The sequence below is a fragment of the Natator depressus genome, chromosome 5 (assembly GCF_965152275.1).
Source record: "Natator depressus isolate rNatDep1 chromosome 5, rNatDep2.hap1, whole genome shotgun sequence".
Taxonomy (NCBI): Eukaryota; Metazoa; Chordata; order Testudines; family Cheloniidae; genus Natator; species Natator depressus.
In genome coordinates this window covers 108,410,830-108,431,213 of record NC_134238.1, presented here as the reverse complement: position 1 = coordinate 108,431,213, position 20,384 = coordinate 108,410,830, and the positions used below count along the sequence as shown (strand labels likewise).

General features: G+C 39.3%; 1 protein-coding gene across 2 annotated transcripts in view; it reads left to right on the top strand.

Annotated features, from left to right (window-relative positions):
- Positions 1-20,384, top strand: part of BNC2 (basonuclin zinc finger protein 2) — a 473,281-nt gene that overhangs the window by 72,736 nt on the left and 380,161 nt on the right. The window contains exon 1 of one of the 2 annotated variants that reach the window (XM_074953440.1): positions 5,827-6,195. The exons of the other annotated variant lie outside the window; for it this stretch is intronic. Coding sequence (XP_074809541.1) covers positions 6,193-6,195 — 3 coding nt within the window. The 5' untranslated portion in view covers positions 5,827-6,192. Of the gene's footprint in view, positions 1-5,826; positions 6,196-20,384 lie in introns of those variants that run through there. 2 annotated transcript variants of the gene reach the window in all.

The window sequence follows — 20,384 nt, the reverse complement described above, 5'->3', positions numbered from 1 at the left end:
TGGCATTTTGATCCAGTGGTAATTTCATGTTAGGAGCCTGAATTACCAAAAGTAATACTTAAATGGGCCATGACTCATGATGCAAGGTTTTTAAAACCTAATTTTAATGTATAGTAGCAGGTTCATTTTGCCCTGCTACATCCATTTCAGATTTCCCTTTGCTCAGGGCATATAATATTACAAGACCTGTCTCAGTGAGACTATGAAACCCTTAGTAGTAACCTTTCAAGCCTGGAAATCTGGCAGATTTTGGTGACTTGCACTGCTCCATTCAAGGAACTTTGTTGCTCTTAGGATATGGAGCCACACATCAATATTTGACACGACTGAGACTAAAAGAGTATTTTGGTTTCAGCTCGTTTATAAAAGTAAGCTCAATGCAAAAATGTTTACTGTAAGCTACTATGATGAGAGAAGTGAGATCCCATCAACAGTTAATGTTCAGGACTGGAGCAGTTAAGTTGGATAAAAAAAACAACCCCAAAGAGACTTTTCAATCATGCTTGCAAACATCTCACCAAGGCACTCACTCTTGATCATAGTACTATCAAAAAAACGAATGGCAAAGTGTGAAGAGAAATGAAAAGCATCAAGGATCACTGGGGAAGAATATTGTAAGGAGTTATACGAGATAATCTAAGGTGTGTTCCAGAATGCACCTAGAATATTAAGGCTGTCTGCAAGTACTGATTACACAGCCATAAAGAAATTCTTGTGGACAGAGACTGAAAGTAACATATAAGGAGGAATAAAAGTTCAACCTAAAAAGGTCCATGATTTCAAAGGGGTAATGATCTTACTGGAGGAAGGATGACCATGGGACTGAAAATTAGGTCTGGGATATGTGTTCTGATCTTGGGCAAGTCACTTAAACCTTTCTTATCTCATTTTCCCCTACAAAATGCTGCCTTGTCTCTCAGAGGGAAGGAGGATGGGAGAGGGGGAAGTAGTTGTGAGACTTAATACATTTTAATGTTTGAAAGTTGATTTGAGATACTTTGACAAAAGCTGTTCTAGAACTACCGAATAATACCTATAGCAAAAGCATAGCATATGCTGCTATGATTGAGTTAATAAGAGGACTGGAAAGCATGCTTGTCTTTGAAAAAATCTGCCAAAACATTTGGGGAAGATTGGTGTAAATCAAACTATGATGATGATGATTCCTAAGAAAGAGTTTAAGGAGATGAGAAGGCTGGACAGATGTTATATATGTTACACAAGGGAATGGAATTCCTGCTAACCGCTCTTCTGGATCCCAACAAGAGCAAGATTTAGGATCACTTTCTGTGCAAGTATTTTGGTGGAAAAGGCAAAAGTAATTAAATGACCTGCCTTTACATGAGTTTCCTAAATTATGAAACTGTTTTTGACTAAGACTGCAGCCGCAAATATATGCTGTAACGTCTGACATACCCTTTATAATCTTTACAATAAGATTTGTGAGTCTGTCTCTGTGATTCCAAGCAGTAATAGTGTAATACCAGGATGACAATTTCAAGAATACTATAAATATCTGAATCCTGGGTTGTATCTTGCTGCTGTATACAAAATATTATCTTGCTGTTGCATGCAAAACATATTCTTCCATCATGTTTTCCTCATTATTGGTACACATCATGCTGAATGATCAAGGCAGACATTAGCTAGAGTAACAATTACATGTTTGCCTCACAGAACCATGTCAGTTCACCTTCCAGTTTTAAGCAACTGTATGAGTGGAAACTGATCCAGTGAAGAGCCCAACAGTGTTTTCTGCAAGAAAACCCTTAAACTTTGCATTTTCCCTGCTGGTGATGTAGGATACCAGACAATTCATGTTATGCTATGAATGCAACTTGCCTTGTATTAGTTAGAATAAATGCCTACATCTCTATACCACACATATGAACACCCATTGCTAGAACCTGTCTGCATACTTCCTTAAACTTGAATTTAATTGCTTTGTGTTTTTAAGGTTCTGTGCACCAATATATGCCCCACAATCCATGTCACTGATATTAAGAATGAAGTATTTCACTTTTTCCAATGTCCCAAATGTGATTTGGAAGAAAGAGGGTTTTATACAGAGTAAATGGAGGTATCGCTGTCTAACAGGGAAGGAAATCAATTACTCTTTGCTCAGAAGCATTACCTTGCGGGTGCAACTATTTAATGTCTCCTTTTAGAATAGCTTTGAAAGTGCAAGATACAAACATAGATCTAATTGTTGCTGCAGTTCCCACTTACTACCTTGACATGGCTCATGGGTGAACTAATATTTGAGAAGTATACATTATGCAATATTTCAGCATAAATAATTGCATCCAAAAAACTATGTTAAAAGAACACAGAGATTACAAAGTTGAACACTCAGATGTTAGGAAATGCCAGGATTCAGGTTGCCCATGCCACCTTAATTTGGCCCCTTGTATCATAATGCATATGCAGTCTTTAATTACACAAAAACATACTATTATTTTCCACAAGATCCCTGTCTTGTTTGGTGTGCAGGATGGATGGATAGTGCTCTGGGAATGAATCAGGGTTGTTGTGTAGTGAATGAGACTGCTGTCTGCAAGACTTCTTGTTGCAAAAGGTGTATGGTGAACATGTCAGGGGAATGCAGGAAGGATTGGCTCATGGTTAAGGCAGTTGGATACCATCCTGGGGGACTGGATTCTATCCCTGCCTCTGCCACAGAGTTTTGGTGCGATGCTGAGCAAATCACTTAAACTAAATATTCATAGTCACTGATTATGTGTTCCTTGTGTTTCTGGTTGCCCAATTTGAGACATCTTGGGCCAGAGTAACAGAACTGCTGAGTGATCGTAACTAACTGAAGTTGATCAGAGCCATGCTTTAAACATATAAAAGTGCTATAAAAACACCAAATACTCTGAAAAATCAGGCTCTAAGTGCCTTAAATTGGGCATCCAAAATTAGTGGACATGTGACAATTTTGGTCTTAATTCCTCTGTGCCTCAGTTCTCCATCTGTAAAAATGGCAACAATCCCTCCTATTTTCACTGGGATATTGTGAAGATAAATTCATTCATGTTTGTGAAGCACTCCAATGTTATAGTGCACCACAGAAATGGCTAGGAAGGGTTTGAATGGTGTGTATTTAAATAAGGCCTGAGGCCACACACTGAAAGTGAAGGATAAAAAAAAAAAAATCGAATACATACCCATTCACTGAATAAGCCTTGGGTCTTATGGAAAAGTAGTGTGTGTTCATGAAACTTAAGACAGTATCATAAAACAAGGGGGTTGAATTATGTGTAAATCTGACATTTATTAACTTTTGAGTGTTTGACTTTAAAATCTTAATGTTCTTTTTTTTAATGTAATTTTTTAATGTAGTTTGATTTAAAAAAAAACACACCTCCAATTAGCAGCAGCAGAGCTGCAGAACCCTGGTACCATGCCGCAGAATTTAGGTCCAGCATCCTACAGCAGTGCTTCTCAAGCTAGCTGATGTGGGGGACCGGCAATTTTTTTTCCAATGTGCGCACAGACTGGCAGCTGATGGCTCGCGGACTGGCACCGGTCCACGGACCACCACTTTGAGTAGCGCTGGCCTACAGAGTGCCCCATGCCTCAACTGTAATCTACTTGGTTTAGTATGTCTGAGTGTCTCTCATGCAAGTGGCTGGCCCCAATGAGGATGACAGTCTGCTTTTTACTTACTGCTGAAGAAGTTACTAGGATGGCTCTAGTGGTAAGTGTAATAGTGACACTGCCATGTTACAGGGGTACGTATAACCTTTTGTTAACCTAACCCATGCCCTGTGACTGAGGCCAAGAAATAAAGATTAGTCTCTTACCAGCTTTCTTGTGTGGCACATCCTTATTACCTAGGGGATTGTACCTTTGACGTGGTGAAGGTCCCAAATTTTATGACTAACTGATTCAGGCCAGTCTGAAGCAATCTGATGTGCAGAAACTTGCATGTGGGCTTGTGAAAGTATTTAGCCACCAGAGGGCTGTGTGGCCACAATTTTTTGGCAGGTTCTTGGCCCTTTATTGGTTCAAATGATCCAGTCACTTGACTCAAGTGGGTGAATGGGTCTGTGTGCGTAAAGAGATTTGACTCTGAAATGAGTAACCAACTTTTCTTACGTCTCTGCTCTGTTGCTAGAAAACCCATCCGATTGTGGCTTACTTCTCTTTCCTAAATTCTTCAAAACCCCAGTTTGGTAGTCAGCACCTTCTAATGTAAGCTATATAAAGGCGGTACCATTGTGCAGCGAATGCAAACCTGCCTTGCACCATAACCAATCCTAAAGTGTACTCCCAAAGTAATGAGGATCCAAACTAATCTGGGTGAAGTGGGGGTAATATAAATCTCAGTTCATACGCTTGTCTGTTATGCCCAGTGAAGGGATTCTGTATACTATCCAAAATGAACCATTCCATGGAGGAGTGGGTAACTTGGGGCATGTATAGGCCCTTGTCTGCAATGAATAGCTGTTTGATAGTAGCATGCATAGATCTGATTACTCTTCCCACACTGGAGATGGGCACAGAAAGTTGGGGGTGGGGGGGGGGAGGGGAAAGAAAGAACGGTGATGCTTTTACTATATTTGAAAGAAACAAAATATTATTTTTTAAAGAGAAGTAAGGAGCCTTCATTTTGTTATCCGGACTATTTGGGAGGGGAAGGGTAGATATTTAAGTAGACAACAGATGTGGTTACTACTACCCCTGGATAGACAAATGAACTTTTTAGACTTTAGTCATCCTCTCCCTTTTCCAATTACTCATGTGGATTTACATATCTGCCAACATTTCAGATCCATAAATAAGGCCACTAGAGGGAAAAGTTTTAAATCCTTTGATGCACACTGGGCTGATAGAAGACTTCGGAGGAAAAGGGGACATTCAGCGTATAGGAACAGGCATAAAATTGGTGCCATTTCGTCTCCTGGGTTGGAGGAGCTGAAAGTTTGCTCAACCGTGATAAATCAGTGCAACTGGCTGTGTTGTTCCCACATGTTAAATTATGTCCTGGCTGATGGCGATGATGAGTGTGTGTGGCTTGGAAAGGGTGTGGATGTTGTTGCATGTGCCTTAAAAATGTATGCTCCCAGCTGCAGTTGTGCGCCGGGGCGCTGAAGCTCGTGTTTTTTCTGTGTCTCTAGGGCAGGGTTTAGCTCGGCTGGCTCCGTGTCACACACAGATGTGACTCTTGTCTTCCCCCGGCAAACGTACAACCGGGACGGCTCCCGCCCCCCCCCCCCCCCAAAAAAGCCTTAAAAAAAAAAAAGTCTCCAGCTCCCACACCCAGCAGCGGCAGAGCCCCGGGAGCTGATGGAACTGGGGGGGAGGAAATCGGGACCACGAGCAAAAACTTCAGCGCTGCCAAACTTTTCTCTTCCCTTTTAACGCGCTTCCCGGGGACTTTCTCCCATTTTCCTTCGGGTTGCGTCTGCTTTTTTTTTTTTTTTTCCTTTTCCCCCCCTCCACCCCTTTCCCTTCCCTTCCCTCTCGCTCTCCAGCGGCGGCTGGACGCCTGGAGCTGATAAGGAAGAGGAGAAGCAGCCGCAGGAGAGCTCGCCGCCGCGGCGAGGGGGAACCGGCCGGAGGGGGAAGAGAGCCCGAGCCCGAGCACACGCGCGGCGAGGTCGGCTCGCAATAAAGCTCGCCGGGGCTGCTCGGCTTTTTTGACAGCTGGGCTCGAGCGGCCTCGGTGGGACACCTCCCCCCCCTCCCGGGTTTGCACTTGCCCCCCCTCCCCTCCCTGCCCCAAGAGCCATGCAAAGCGGCTGAGGGTTAAAGGGGAGCAAGGAAGCAACATTGTCCTTTCCGATCCCCTGGCAAATCCTCCCTCCCCTTCCAGCCCAACAACAACAAACCAACCTGTGGAGGCTTCAGACCCAAACCTGGGTCCCTCCCGCCCCCACGGCAGCTCGCTGTTGAAAGGTCTGTCTCGCTGCTGCTGAAGTTTTGGGGGCTGAAGGTTTGAAGAGCTCGAGAGACTCTCTCTCTTCCCCCCCCCTCCCCCGTTTTTTGTTTTTTGTTTTGTTTGTTTTTAGTTCAAATCACCTGAAGGCTTGAGAGTGAGCGGGGGTGGGGGGGGGGGCAGAGAAAGAGGAAAACCGAGACGAGCAGAGAGAGCCCAGAGGCAGAAGGAAGGGGCTGGTGCAGGCACGGCTGCTGAGAGGAGATCAAAAGACAGGGGGTGCACTTGACAACCAGCATGCAGAGATGGTAAGAAGTTTCCAACAGCTTTTCGGTTTCATTCTAGCCTTTACTTTTTATTTTGTTGTTAATACATTTGCAGTAACCAAAACAGCCCGGCTCGGGAGCGTGTTCCAACAAACAGCTGGGGGCGGGGGGGGGGGGGAGACATGTGCTACGTTGAAATAATGATTTAAGTTCTCCCAAACTTTCAGGCAGTTTGGGATGGGATGGCCACAGGATTTTGCTGCTACTTTCCTTCCACCAAAGGTGAGGGGATAATGTTTTGTGTGGTTTTTTTTTTCAAAAGTTTTCGGGGGGGGGTGAGATTGAATTAGACGGACTGTGGGGTGAGCTTTCTTTTGGAAACCACCCTCTGCTTGGAAATGAGTAACGTTTGCACACAACGTAAAGGTCACCTTTGAAAGTGGGAGAAGAGGGGATGGGGGTGGGGGGCGAGGGTGAGAGAGAAACAGCGCCTGAGGCAGGGAGACAGAAGTGTAAATCCACCTTCCATCAGTAACTCTTTCTTCTCTTTTGGTTGTGCATGTGCTTGCAGTTTACACCTTTCCCATCAGCAGTTGTGCCCAGAACTTGTAGGGAAATATTGATGTGCTCACTGGAAGAGGGAAAACAGCTTTCAGAGCATGTTTGCTGGCTCTCCTGTGAGCACATGAAACGAGGCCAGTTCTTTTACACCAGGATTTTAGGAAGCAGGTTTTTTGTTTTAATTAAAAACATATTTACATTAAGAATAAAAACCGAGATGACTCAGGATCTCAATTTGTTTAAGTCCTCTCGCCTGGGCTGTGGTGTGAAGATACCTTTATAGCTGCAAGGAATAAGCACATTTTAGGAAGCAAATGTATATGAAGCTTGACAGTGATATTTCTTGGGTTAAAAAGTATAGTTCGTTCAGCTAGTGAGGAGCAGGGACCAGCCCATATTGAATAAAGTGGTGTGTTGCTTGACCACTCCCATGCTTTTAGTAAGCTTCCACAGTAAATTGCTATTGTTTACCCACACTTGGGGATTGGATGTACTGTGGAGATGGGATAGTATATATAAAAAGGGGGGTGGGGAGGAGAGGAATGAGACAGAGGGTTAGTATTTTTTCCATTCCTTCCTTAATGTGGCATGTCTTATTTCAGTGATGAAAGCCACAATTCTTGGAGTGTAGGAAATGCCACTGTTAAATGCAGGCAACAACAAAACCCCACCGAAAACCAGGGTGGGGAGGGGAAAAAAGCAGCATGTGCCCAGGACTGGTTACAGCAACAGGGACAGAAATTAAAGTGGTTTTGAAAGCAGCATGCGAATTATGATGATTCCCATTTACCCTAGAGTCAAGCTGTTGTAAAATTGATGCACAAAAGACATGTAATAATCTGGCGTACTCAGGATTAAAGTGGCAGAGTGTCTTTTTTGTTGCTGTTGTTCAACCAACAGTTAAAACGTCTTTTAAGTAAGCAGTCAAAGCAAAATATTACATGTTTCTCCTTTAAACTTGTGTGTCCTTCAGACATGGAGGCTAATTAAATGTTCGGCGACAGGAGAGGACTTTATTTTTCATTATAGTATCTTCCATATACCATCTATATTATCGCTCATCTCATAGTCAGGAATTACTTTTAAAATAGGGTAAGCATTTTTTGTCAGTAATTATTGAGTTCATTTCAGACAATAATATTTAATAAGCCTGATCAGCAGATACTGCTTAAGAATACCAAGTCCCTGAAAAAGTATGTGTAACTTTCCTTTCCCTTAAAAATTGGAGAAATCTTCAGTCTTATATTTAATGAGGCATAAGTCCTCGGTGTTACACTAGTTTCATTTTAAGCTGTCCAGCATTAATGAACCTTCTAGCTGTATGTATGTTCTGCTTTAAATTCCTGAAAAGCATGAGATTTAAAAATCAAATCACTAGATCTTTTGCAGGTTATTTATTTGGTAATTTTACATGATTCTCATGCAGGATAATATGAATGTTAACTTTGTACTTATTTGTTATGAGAGAAGTTAGAAACTGCTTTTCAGACCCCAAAATATGAACTGTTCTGTATGCACAATGCTTAAACACAAAACAGAAGGGTTCTGGTTTAGTATATTAATTTAAAAAAAATTGTTAAAATATTTTAGGTGGACAAATCTAGGAGATGTATGTGTTTGTTCACACTGTTTGAGTTTTTATACTTGAAGTGTATGTGACAGATGGAGATAATGCGATTACATATAACAGAAGCAGTAAAGGAACAGACAAAAGCAGAGCTGACTATTTCTGTATTAAAATGTAAGTGCTACAGTTTGACTTTTCAAATGAGTTTTTGCGTTCAGTGCTTTACATAACATTTTGTCCTAATCTTGCTTGCTGTCAGGGATGTTTCAGGGTTGTGCAATTGCTGCAGTCAAGAATGCCAATTTGCATTCCAGGAGTGTCATTTGATTACTTTTATCTGCACAGCTCCAAGACTGGCCCAGACCTCTCATTTCATCTTGCCATGTCACAAGTCAATGCTGTGTCGTCTTTTCAAAAATCTGCCTGATTTAGACAAGAAAGAAAAGTACTTTCATGTTGCAGCCGCACTCCCCTGCTAACTTGTCAGCAGTAGGATGTGATTCGCTTGGGCCCAGAAGAATGGTACAGAGATGAGGGTTAGGCAGTTCAATAAGCCCGTGGACAGGTAGTGTGTGACATCCCAAGAGAGCTTAAGTTAATGAAGAACAGGTCTGCTTCGTTCTCCACACTCTGACCTCGTGCTGTCCCCACAGTTTTCTCATTTGATCTTTCCCAGCAAATTGATCTTTTCTTATATTTTCTTGCCTTCCAAGTTAGTCCTTATGGGACTGAAATTAGCAGAGCAACTTAAGTTGGATAATACAGCTGTTCAGAAAAGAAGAAATTGGACACGAGCTCAGAAGGGGGAAGGGGAAAAAAGCTATTCTTTTTGTTGTTGTTACTGAGAATTTTTTTTTATTTTATTTTAAAGGACTTCAAAATAGGCAGTAGCTTGGAAGTTCACTTTTTTTTTCATTTTAATCTTTCTGGATGGTCTTTTGCACGTTTGTTTTTTCTAAGCATACATATTTGAGACAAATAACTTAGCAGTATATAGTGCAGGTTTGTTTTAGTATTTGTCAGTTGAACTTGTTAGAAATGATTTGCTAGTCTATAATGAGGCTTTTACAGTTACAGTGAGACATGCTAAATATCAATTGCACATGCCAACTACATTATTTATAGTCTGCTAAATAAGTATAATTCCATAGCATCCAATACTGAAATGCAGAAGAGATTAAACAATAAAAGCCATTACAAATGCTATATGTAAATATTGTGGTAGGTGAAAATATAGTTTGCAAGTTAGCACCCACATTAATAGTTTTCTGGAATACAAGCTCATGGAAACAACATTGTTTTTGAATTAAGGTACACTATGTTTAAAAACTGGGCTCTAAAATAGGGGTATAGTATTACTTTGTCTAAGTATCTTTGTTTTATTTTTTCACTGCATGTAATGGTTGAAAAGTAGGAGGCTATATATTTTAATACATACATGACTAACTTGTCACATAGAGTGTAAGGTTTCAGGTTAGAATTTTGTAAGTTGGAAGTGATTAAGAGATTCTTTAGTTTGCTGCATTATAATAAGTAATATTTAACTTTCTGGGTTTCATAGCAGATGTTCTCATTTATCATCCACATCTTTGCAAGATGTAGTATTGAAAACATTGCTGAATAAAAACAAAAACACTTATCTAAGGGAAATCCTGCACACTCTCTCTCTGTATTGCTTTTTAAAATGGAAAGGAAATGGAAAGGATCATTGGTTAGTTAAACTCCTCTCTGCAGAGCTACTGGGAGCCTCTTGATTTTATTAGGTATGCCTAAGGTTTAAAAAAATGAAAACATACTCAGAAAAATGGAATGGTTATGAAAAGAAGTTAGTAATCATCATAGATCTAGTGTTTAGGCTTTGGGGATGACTTTATTGTGTTTTAGGTGTGATGTACGTGCATATCAATAGGATTTGCAGTTGACTCCTATAACTCTCAACAACTGCTTTTAATTTTCAGAAAATTAAATTGAAGTCCAACTAAAATGCATTTGAGACATTGAATTTATAAAACAAACTTCCATATTATTATTATTTTTATTATTATTTTAATTGAGCGGGTCTTTGAAGAAGTCCCTTTCACACGTTGGACACCGGCCTTCAAAAGTTTATATTATTTTTGTTAAAGAACATTTACATAATGAAAAATCCTCTTTACTTTCTGCAATACATGTTTATATGGTTCAGTTTGTGTTTGACTATAAAACTAGTAAAGTCAGTCACAGAAAAGACAAGTGTTACATGTAAAGATTCCTATATAATGTAGAGGGCACAATTAGGACAGAGGATTCTCTTTAGAAAATGGATAGGCTATGAAGGAATAAGTAACAGTTACTACTTTATTTAAATAAATGGTACTTAACAATTTAATGAAATATTTGTTTGTTTAATCTCACATTTTGTGTCTATCTCTTTCCACCTAATTTGTGACATGTTGACATTTAAAAATCCCATTGATCATAATTGCTCCATAATAGTCCTATGCTAGCTTTTATGAGCATTACTTTGAACAAACTTATTTACCATTTAAGTAAATGATATAATCCAGTGAGAGAAACTGCCAGATTTGTCTCTTTATCTCTTGCACAGCACAGTAGCTCTCATTCTGTTGCTAGCTAGTAAAAGCTTTTATTTGTTGCTTATTAGAACCCTTAGTACACTCAGGAGTTCAGCTGTAATTTAATTTGGTTGTTCAAAGACGCTCTTCGGTTGTTTTAGAATGTTTTCATAGCACAGTTTTACCACACGTTATAAATATGTATGTTCTATTACAATACATAGGCAGATAGGGTTGCAGGTAAATCAAGGCTTTTTCATCTTTCACTGTTGAGTTTGTTTCTGGACTTTGTGCTTCTAGAATAACTTAAACTAAGTAATAAACCATGAATGCAGATAACTTCAGATTTGTTTTCTACTTATCACCGGAGACTGCTCTTTTTGCTTCTCTTTTTGCTCTTTTCAGTAACTTTCTGTAGAGTTAAAATGGTTTACCATTTACTTAAACCTCTCTTGATAGAAAATAATCAAACCCAGAAGGGTTCTAAAAATAGATAATAAGCACCACAATCCTTTTTTAATGATGAAAAATAAAATATGTGTAAAACTGATGAATAAATCACAAGCATAAGAAACTAAAATGCTGTAAACTATCTTCCGAGAAGTTTTGAAGTGCCCATGATCTGATGCACCATTTGGAAGTTTAGCCACGTTTTTGCAACATATTACAATTTTTTAGGCCAACAATTGTTCTGCGCTATAAAACCACATAAAGTAGTGCCTTCAGAATTCTTTGGCTACGAGGAAAACCTGCTGATAATGTAGGAGTACAGATTATGAACTGCTGCAAGCCTTTAAGGATACTGAGTGTATGTGTGACACCCATCATGCTGTCAATTGAAATCATATTGAACCCATGTTGCAACTATATCATATTTGTCAAATGTGGTGGTGGTTTGAAACGTGTGATTTGTGCGTCTTTAGTCCCTGCTTTTTTATGTTCAGTACAAAGATGTAACAACAGGCACAAAACATTTTTCCCTTATTGTGACCTTACATTTGCCAAAGTGCCCCATGCTGAAATTCCTTTTCAGTGTCTTTTTTTCTTCCAAAGCCAGACATGTACCCAGACACAAAAGCCTCTGTGTATAGCAAGCTGTTTTAAATATTGTGACTCGTCGATGTGCTGTCCTTTCTCTGCTTGAGCCAAGGATCTCTGCTCAGTGTCTGTGGATTACCAAGCCCCTTCTTTATTGTACCTCTTGTCAGCTATTCCTATTCATTTAACCTTTCATTAGTGTCTGTGCAGCTTCACTGTCTGGAAAGGCAAGGAAAAACCTAAAGGCCTACTGTCACAGTTATTAGATTTCTCAGTTACATCCCAGCAACCATAAAGGAGTAAGAGTCAACACTATTGTCATGCATGCTGCTATCCTGGGGTGCAACTCTTCTGTGCGTGTCAAGGACATGTGCCACATGTTGATAATGCATCCCAGGGATAAATGCACAACATGGGGGATAGACCAAGGCTGGAAGTAATGAGCTTTGTAGGAGTTATTGCAAAGACAAACAGTTTGTGCAGGAATTTTGCTTAAGAGGCCAAAGAGATGGACTTGCATTAAGTGTTGCCAAGGTTTGCCTGTGAGGTACTTGTCAATCATGTTAGTTTCATTTAAGTTTCATTTACAAGGGGGAAAATTAAATGTTTCTGCAACTGGGAAATGTATTGACTTTTTTTTAACCTGGCAGCCATGGAATATATTTTAAGTAGTTCTCCAAAACATACTGTACTTTGAATCATCTTTTTTGGCCTGGATCAAAAATTGTCAACTCAGCCAATTAAAAATTTTCAAAACTGCAAGTAAGATCAGGTTAACCGAAAAATACTGATATGCATAAACAAAGGATCAAACTAATTCCCAGGTGGTAACTCTGTTGACTTAACTGGACTTGTCCTAGGGATGAATTTGACCAAGAATCTGAAGATGCACTTGGATAACTTCAACCACCACCCCTACCCCAAAGAGCAACATCAAGGGGCAGATTTTGCAGTCCGTGGGGCTGACTCTCCACTCATGTAACTCCACTGAAGGCAAATAGAATGTGATAAAGTGGGGAATCACTACTTTTGCCAACAAGATTGTAATTTACACCAAGAAAAAAAAGATGGATTTATTCCTCACTTCCCTCTCCTACAGCACAATGTCGTAATACTTTTATCACTCTTATCAAAATAGTTTAATACATGCCTCTATGGAAATATGACTTTCCTAAGAGTATAGAGTTAAGCTTAAAGTGAACAGAATGTTGGGAATCATTCAGAAAGGGATAGGTAATAGGACAGAAAATATCATGTTGCCTCTATATAAATCCATGGTACATCCACATCTTGAATACTACATGCAGATCTGGTCGCCCCATCTCAAAAAAGATATATTGGAATTGGAAAACGTTTAGAAAAGGGCAACAAAAATGATTAGGGATATGGAATGGCTTCCATATGAGGATAGTTTAATAAGACTGGGACTTTTCAGCTTGGAGAAGAGACAACTAAGGGGGGATATGATAGAGGTCTATAAAATCAAGATTGGTGTGGAGAAAGTAAATAAGGAAGTGTTATTTACTCCTTCTCATAACACAAGAACTAGGGGTCACCAAATGAAATTAATAGGCAGCAGGTTTAAAACGAATAAAAGGAAGTATTTCTTCACACAACGCACAGTCAACCTGTGGAACTCCTTGCCAGAGGATAGTGTGAAGGCCAAGACCATAACAGGGTTCAAAAAAGAACTAGATAAATTCATGGAGGATAGATCCATCAATGGCTATTAGCCAGGATGGGTAGGAATGGTGTCCCTAGCCTCTGTTTGCCAGAAGCTGGGGATGAGCGACAGGGGATGGATCACTTGATGATTACCTGTTCTGTTCATTCCCTCTGGGACACCTGGCTCTGGCCACTGTCGGAAGACAGGATACTGGGCTAGATGGACCTTTGGTCTGACCCAGTAGAGCCATTCTTATGTTCTTAATTATATTTGAATAGAAACCATTAGTTTTGTATATATTCTAAGGGCCTACTCCGGATCACGTTTACACCAGGGTGTATAAGTAGTAACGCTAGTGAAATCAATCTTTGTGAAACTGCAGAAGAAAGTGTCTAGTCAGGCCATTAATGTTTTAAATATGGCACACTATGAAGACTTGTAAGATAACAAATATGAATGAGAAGCTAAAGTTTGCACACAAGTTTAATCTTTTCTGAAGTTGTTTGTATTGAGTTCAAGTAATGTAAATAGCAAATACAAGTGCAAGTGGCCATCATTTTATTAACAGCAGTAGTAGTTGCTTCCCCCCACAACCCCAATTCTCACGTGGAAGAAATGAAGCATGGCTATACCATTTTGTTATAGTACAGAATATGGAAGGTAAAGTGACAGGCAACATATAATCTAGTAGTAAACTGTAGAAATAATTGCCTCAGAAAGAGACCATACATTAGATGAAATTCGGTAGGCGGTACAGAAATCTTTTTAATGTTGTTGTTACACAAAAGTGGATGGCAGTTCTGCCACTGATGTTAAATACCAAACTCCCTTAAATTCTATTAGGCAGTTATATTTTTTTGTGAGCAGGAATGGACAAACATTTAAATGGAATTAAAACTACCGAAGTGAATTGGAACAATTGTAGCATTGCCTACTTAGTTTTAAGCATTCTATCATTACAAGACTGATATTAGTTTGTTTAAATCTAAAAGTTACTACATGGTTTCCAAATCAAAGATGAAAGGGCCAGTTAAGTATCTAATACATTTTCATGTTGAAATATAACATTTGACATTTGGAAGGGTGTGCTTAGCATGATGAACCCCTTTTTCCATACTCTAACTTATCCTGGTAATTTTTGTAATAAAAGTATCTTGAAATTGAGTTATAAGAATTGAGGAGCAAATAAAAGGTAAACTAATTTGGAGGTCCCTATTAGTGTCATTGGTGAACTAAAGGAAATATTTGTTTCCCTGGAAGCTTTCATTTTCTCTGTGTTCATGTTAATACATGTCTATATTTATTGCTTTCTGAATAATGACTTTTGTAGTTCTTTTGATAGACTGTTATTGCCTTAAGTACATTGACTTTGTGTGGCACTTTGCCAGTTTTGCTAGACAAAAGTTTCATTATTCATCTTGGTAAGTATTAGCAACCTCATGGTTGCTTTCATATCAAAAGGATTATGTTATATGCATATGTTTTTTGGGAAAATGACCATTTTTAAATATTTATATGTGGATGATTTACAAACACTTGTAGCTCATAGGATTACTTTGTTAGCTATTATATCCTACTAATCCAGCCAGCTGTATCAAATAATATGTTTCTCTTTCTGAATTAATCAATTTTATTCTTATATTTTATCAGTATTAATTCCTATGAATTTTAGGATGTGTTAAGCATATGATATGTGTTTCCTAATAATTATACATAGAATAAGTTTTGCTGAAACGCAAGAAGCCTACCGGCTTGTAAGAGCCGTTAAGATCTGTTAAATAGCTAAAAGTTGAATCAGTTAAGAGTAAATCAGCATAAAAGCTGGTAACCATTGGCACAGATAAGAATGGTCCCTGAACTTTGGGGAACCAAAGGGAGGAACTGTACACATCACTGAACAGGTTTATCCGGCGTCTACAACTGGTTGGTAACCTCAGGATACACCACAACTTGGAAGTCACCAAGAGAGCCTAGGTTGGCAGTTTTTGGAGTGAGATAATCCTTATTAATATATAGAGAGTAAGTGTCATATCCACTAACCTATAGGATAAGGGTACCCATAAATTTCTTAGGGTACGAAAATAAGATTTGGGTATAGTAGGTTGGGCCTGAATTACATAGCGTCAGGATCATATAAAAACCTTGTAAGGAAGAAGTCAGAAGTGCTCTTCTCTCTCCTTAAGCTTCTTTTTATTAGATCTCTTTTAGCTTTCTTCTAGTGGTATTTTAGTCTTTAGCTCTTTCTTTTCTTTGTTCTCCTATATTCTACAGACTATCTTTTTATCCACCTATCATTCGATCTTCTATCAGGCTATCCACTCAGCTTGTGTAGTATAGTATAACTACTCAACATTCCTAACTATTGGGGAAGCCAGAATCATCGTGTTATTGCATGCCAGGGGTAAGGCTGGTCCTTCACTTCCTATTACCGAGTCCTCAAGGAAGGGTGTGAGTATGTTAAGTTAAGGCACTTATAATAGGAATGTTACCACCAGGAGTTTTAGAATTCTTTTACTGTTTTGCAGTTTCATAGCATTTATTATTCTTTTGTTAATCTCAATAAAGTTTTTATCAATTTGGTATTGTCCTCAGTGTAAGTGTTTTTGCCAGGACCCCAAGAGTCCTCTCCCAATATAGAACTCTGAGTTCTTGTACCCTGTAGTCTGAATTGGACAAGAACCTGTAAATCTTCTGGTTGGATGCAATCAGTGGCGAGCCATAGCTAACCCATCAAATTCAGGTCAACACTAATACAATTGTGTAGTGCTTTTACATTGACCGATGTCACTTATGTTTCTGGATGTCCATTGAAAAACTTTCCAGAGTGATACCTTGGAAAAAACTCTGCAAGAATGTTAAATTTTTCACTAAGAACTTGTCAGTCCTTTGCTGAAAATAATAATGGTACTAGTGATCATTGCATATTTTCATTGATTACGCTTAGCTGTCACAACAAGGCATGACCACCGTTTTCCACGTTTTGTTTCTAGAGGACACCAGTGGGCTTGATCCCAATAAAGTCAGTGAGAGCAGGAGGAAGCTTAATGTGTGATGATACAACAATTTAAATGTACTGCAATGTGTTTGCTTTTCAGTAAAACCCATGTATTCTAATATGCGTGCTACATTTGGGCCAAATTTAGAGGTACTATGTAGGGCAGCATAAGTTGGCATATTAAGTATGTGTAAGAGAATCTGAGCCTATGATGAGATGTTTGATGAGAAGGTTGCAGCAGGAGAAGCAATTTAAGAGGATTGTGTAAGGGGTATGAGTTAAAATAACCCACACCTTATTTTAAGTTCCTTTCTTGTTGTTTTCTGCTTTCATTGTATAAATTACACCAGCTTAAACTCAGTCACTTTCCTGTACAGCCACTTACCAACTTGTAACTTGTACCACCTTGCATATTATCTCTGAATTTAGCCCTGTGCATTGGAATGAGTTTTCATAGACTGTTTCATTTGTGTTTGTGCTGTAGGAAACAAGTTCCTCAAATGCTGACTACAGTGGAAAAGACAGATTATTGTGGCTCATACCAGTGTTGCTAGGGGAAGGGTGACAGGAGGGAGAAAGAAGTGAGGAGAGGACTTCTTAATTCACCATAGCCCAGTGGATTGTGGGTAGGAGTGACAGCAACAACTGTATAATCACCTCCGCCTACTCCTAATTGGTCACTGCTGTAAAGACCCAAATGCTAACATTTGCATTGGCAAAAATATCTCCAGGGAAGCAGGGGGAGCTAGGGAGAAGAAGGCGTAGCCAATACTGGCACTGCAGCACACCATATCCTGAGAGATGGTCACCACAGAGGACTGGATGTGCTGGTCTTCCCAGTGGTTACCATTGGAGCAGGGCATGAGTTTGGCATCTTTGTAAGTAGAAAATATAGACTACAGGAGAGTGGCAATCCCAGACTCCCAACTGTCATACACTTGAGATGGAGAGGTCGCTTCTCTCATAGAACTGTCAAATAGGATCTGATGGACGTCTGGACCCAGGGAAAGTCCCAGCTCTCAGTGCAAGAGTTCGGTTGAACTGATGGAAATAAGTGGTTGGACCAAGGGGCTGTTAAGGTACTTCAGTCTTCACCATACAAGAAGAGCTATGGGTCCCTCATATGGTTAACGGATGAGATGTCCATGCCCAAGAGTTAGCTTGCAACTAATCCTTAAAGACAGATTAGTTGTTAATGTTTCTCTGAAGATGATGACAAAGTTGCCGCAAAATAAGGCAAACATGATGATGTCATCAACAGGGTATGTACATCTTCCTTCTGCTTTGTCCTCTACAAAAGAGCTATTGTAACTTAAAATGTTCTTTTTATATATATATATAGATAGATAGATAGATGGTGTATATGCCACAAAGAACCATTAATTTTGTTCTAGCAAGATCTAACCACAAAGATATCAGAAGAAGAGAGCGCCTCTTCAAAACTTTCCCACCAATTCTGCTGTGATATAGTTACAGCATGCAGGGTAGGAGGGTGGATGTATTTATACAAGCATTGTGTTGGTCAAGTTCTGGTACTGAACTAAATGCAAGGAAGAAATCTGTCCTAAAATATGTGTGAAAATAAGTGCATGACCAGTCAGGAGATTAAACCCCAGGGTAGCAAGTGAGCTGGGGCAAGAGTTAGCCTTTTGGTTTGATTATGATGGTACTTCTACTTTCATATATGCCTACACTCAACTACATTGTAAAGTCCATTTCTCAACATTCTTACATTGTACACTGTGTTTTGACATTGATGAATATTTAATATACTGCCTTGTCCTCTGTTATGAGTAACTCTTTGTAGACATCTTTGAACTCAAGACTATTACTGTGAACCTGTACTCTTATAAAAAATATCAGAATAGTGGCAAAGAGAGCTGCTAACAGGTCATCTTTGTAATTCTGGCACCTGAAGCTGACTATTGACTGCCCCTGTTTTTGACACATTGGTTCCTTTGCATTGGTTCCAGTCTCGTGGTCCTCGCTTGGGCAAAATACTGACTTCTGTGGGTGCTCTGCCTCCTTGCAAAGGACTGCAGGGCTGTGCTTCAAGAGAAAATAACAGTACTTAGCTCTTGTATAGCACTTCATCCGATCTCAGGTCTTCATGACTTGTACTGTATTTTGCTGATGATTTAGGGGTCCAGTCTCCTTGTTAAAAATAAATATATAACTTCTGTTAATGGGAGTTACTTTGTATGAAATAAGGAGATAGTAGACACGAAAACCTTCTGTCATGTTTGCATCCTAAAAGCAGAATGAGTTGTCCTTATTTTTGGCCTGTATAAAGGAACCCTTTATCCATCTTTCTAAAAGTTTTGAGTTCTGCTGCAGTTATAATGTAAATTGAGTTACGCTGAGATTATCTTGTCATGGCAACAATGTGCAATGTATAGATTTCAGTCATTCTTAGGTTAGTGAAAGATGGGTAAATATTTCTGCACTTGCAGTCAAAAAAAAAAAAAAAAGCCACAGAACTGTGTGGATTTAAGGTAATTTGTGTTCCTACCAAGCTACCTGCCTTGTGGGAAAAATTAGTATTTATAAGAGACCACACATAAAATAACAAGAAATATTAAGTGTTGAGCAGAATGTCGTATCAGGATGAGAAAAGTGCATGAATGTAATGAGAGATGACTGAAACTCAGAGGTGAAATCAAGTTATTGGAGGGAAATAACTTATTCCAGAAACATTAATCTCATAAATCCACATGTACATTTTAGTGGTTTATCTACATAATGTATTGTATATTTCTTCTTATCTATTTCTAAAGTTAAATGTAATAATTCAATGGAATAGGCACTCCCCTATAATTTTTTGAGGGGTGGGGGCAGGGTTGTGTTGTTATATTTATATTTGTATTACCATAGGCCTACATTTTTAATGGTATTTAGGTGCTGCTGCACTCAGCAAAACGTAACTATCATTTTGAAAATGGATTTAGGCATGGAGGAGCCTAAATTCCATCAACTGTCAATGGATTTTGTCTTCTAAATACCTGAATCCCTTTTGAAAATGTATGCTCCTAAATCAGTTAGGTGTTGCAATGCTCAGAATTTAAAAATTCTTGGCTGTCGCATGTTGGAGACCTTGTCGTGGTAAAGATCCTCAGTGTGCTGGGCACAGAACAAAAAAGCAGTCCCTGTCCCAAGGAACTTTCAATGTAAGTATAAAACTAAGAGTTGAGGGGAGAGGTTGAGCTAAATTTAAAAAAAATTTCTATTACAACTATGTGAGCTGTACATTTAAGGTATTGTAAAGAGTGATATTGTCATGATGTTTTTGCATTCAGGTCTTGACTACATGGGGGATTTGCTCCATTTACAGCCATGGGTATTGGTGCATCAGTGTCATCCCCTAGTATAGGCAGACAGAGTCGCTGTATATCATGATTTGCACTGGTGCAGGTTACTTCAATTTCAAGCTAGGATACATGGTAAATCTTGGTTTATAGCAGCTTTGCCTGCCTACACTAGGATTTTGCACTGGTACAGATATACCTATGGCTGGCCACCAATGGCTGAAATCTCCAGAGTAGTCAAGGCCGTGCACAGAGCCTTTCATTCTAGTGGATTCCAAAAGTACATACAAATTTGACTAACCGTGCAAATTATGGGTCACGTTCTCGTTTCCCTCCATATCTATGCACAAGCCTCAAAATCCCAGGCAACGGTTTTAGGACGGGAAGTGATGACTATCCGATTAATTGGGAGTTTATTTGAAGTAAATTAGTGGAATGGACCCTCTCCTGCCCCCCAACAATGCAATTGAGGGCAAAACTCACACTGACTTCACAGGCGGCAGAATCTGGCCCTATATAAGGCCTTGATCTTGCATCATAAAAG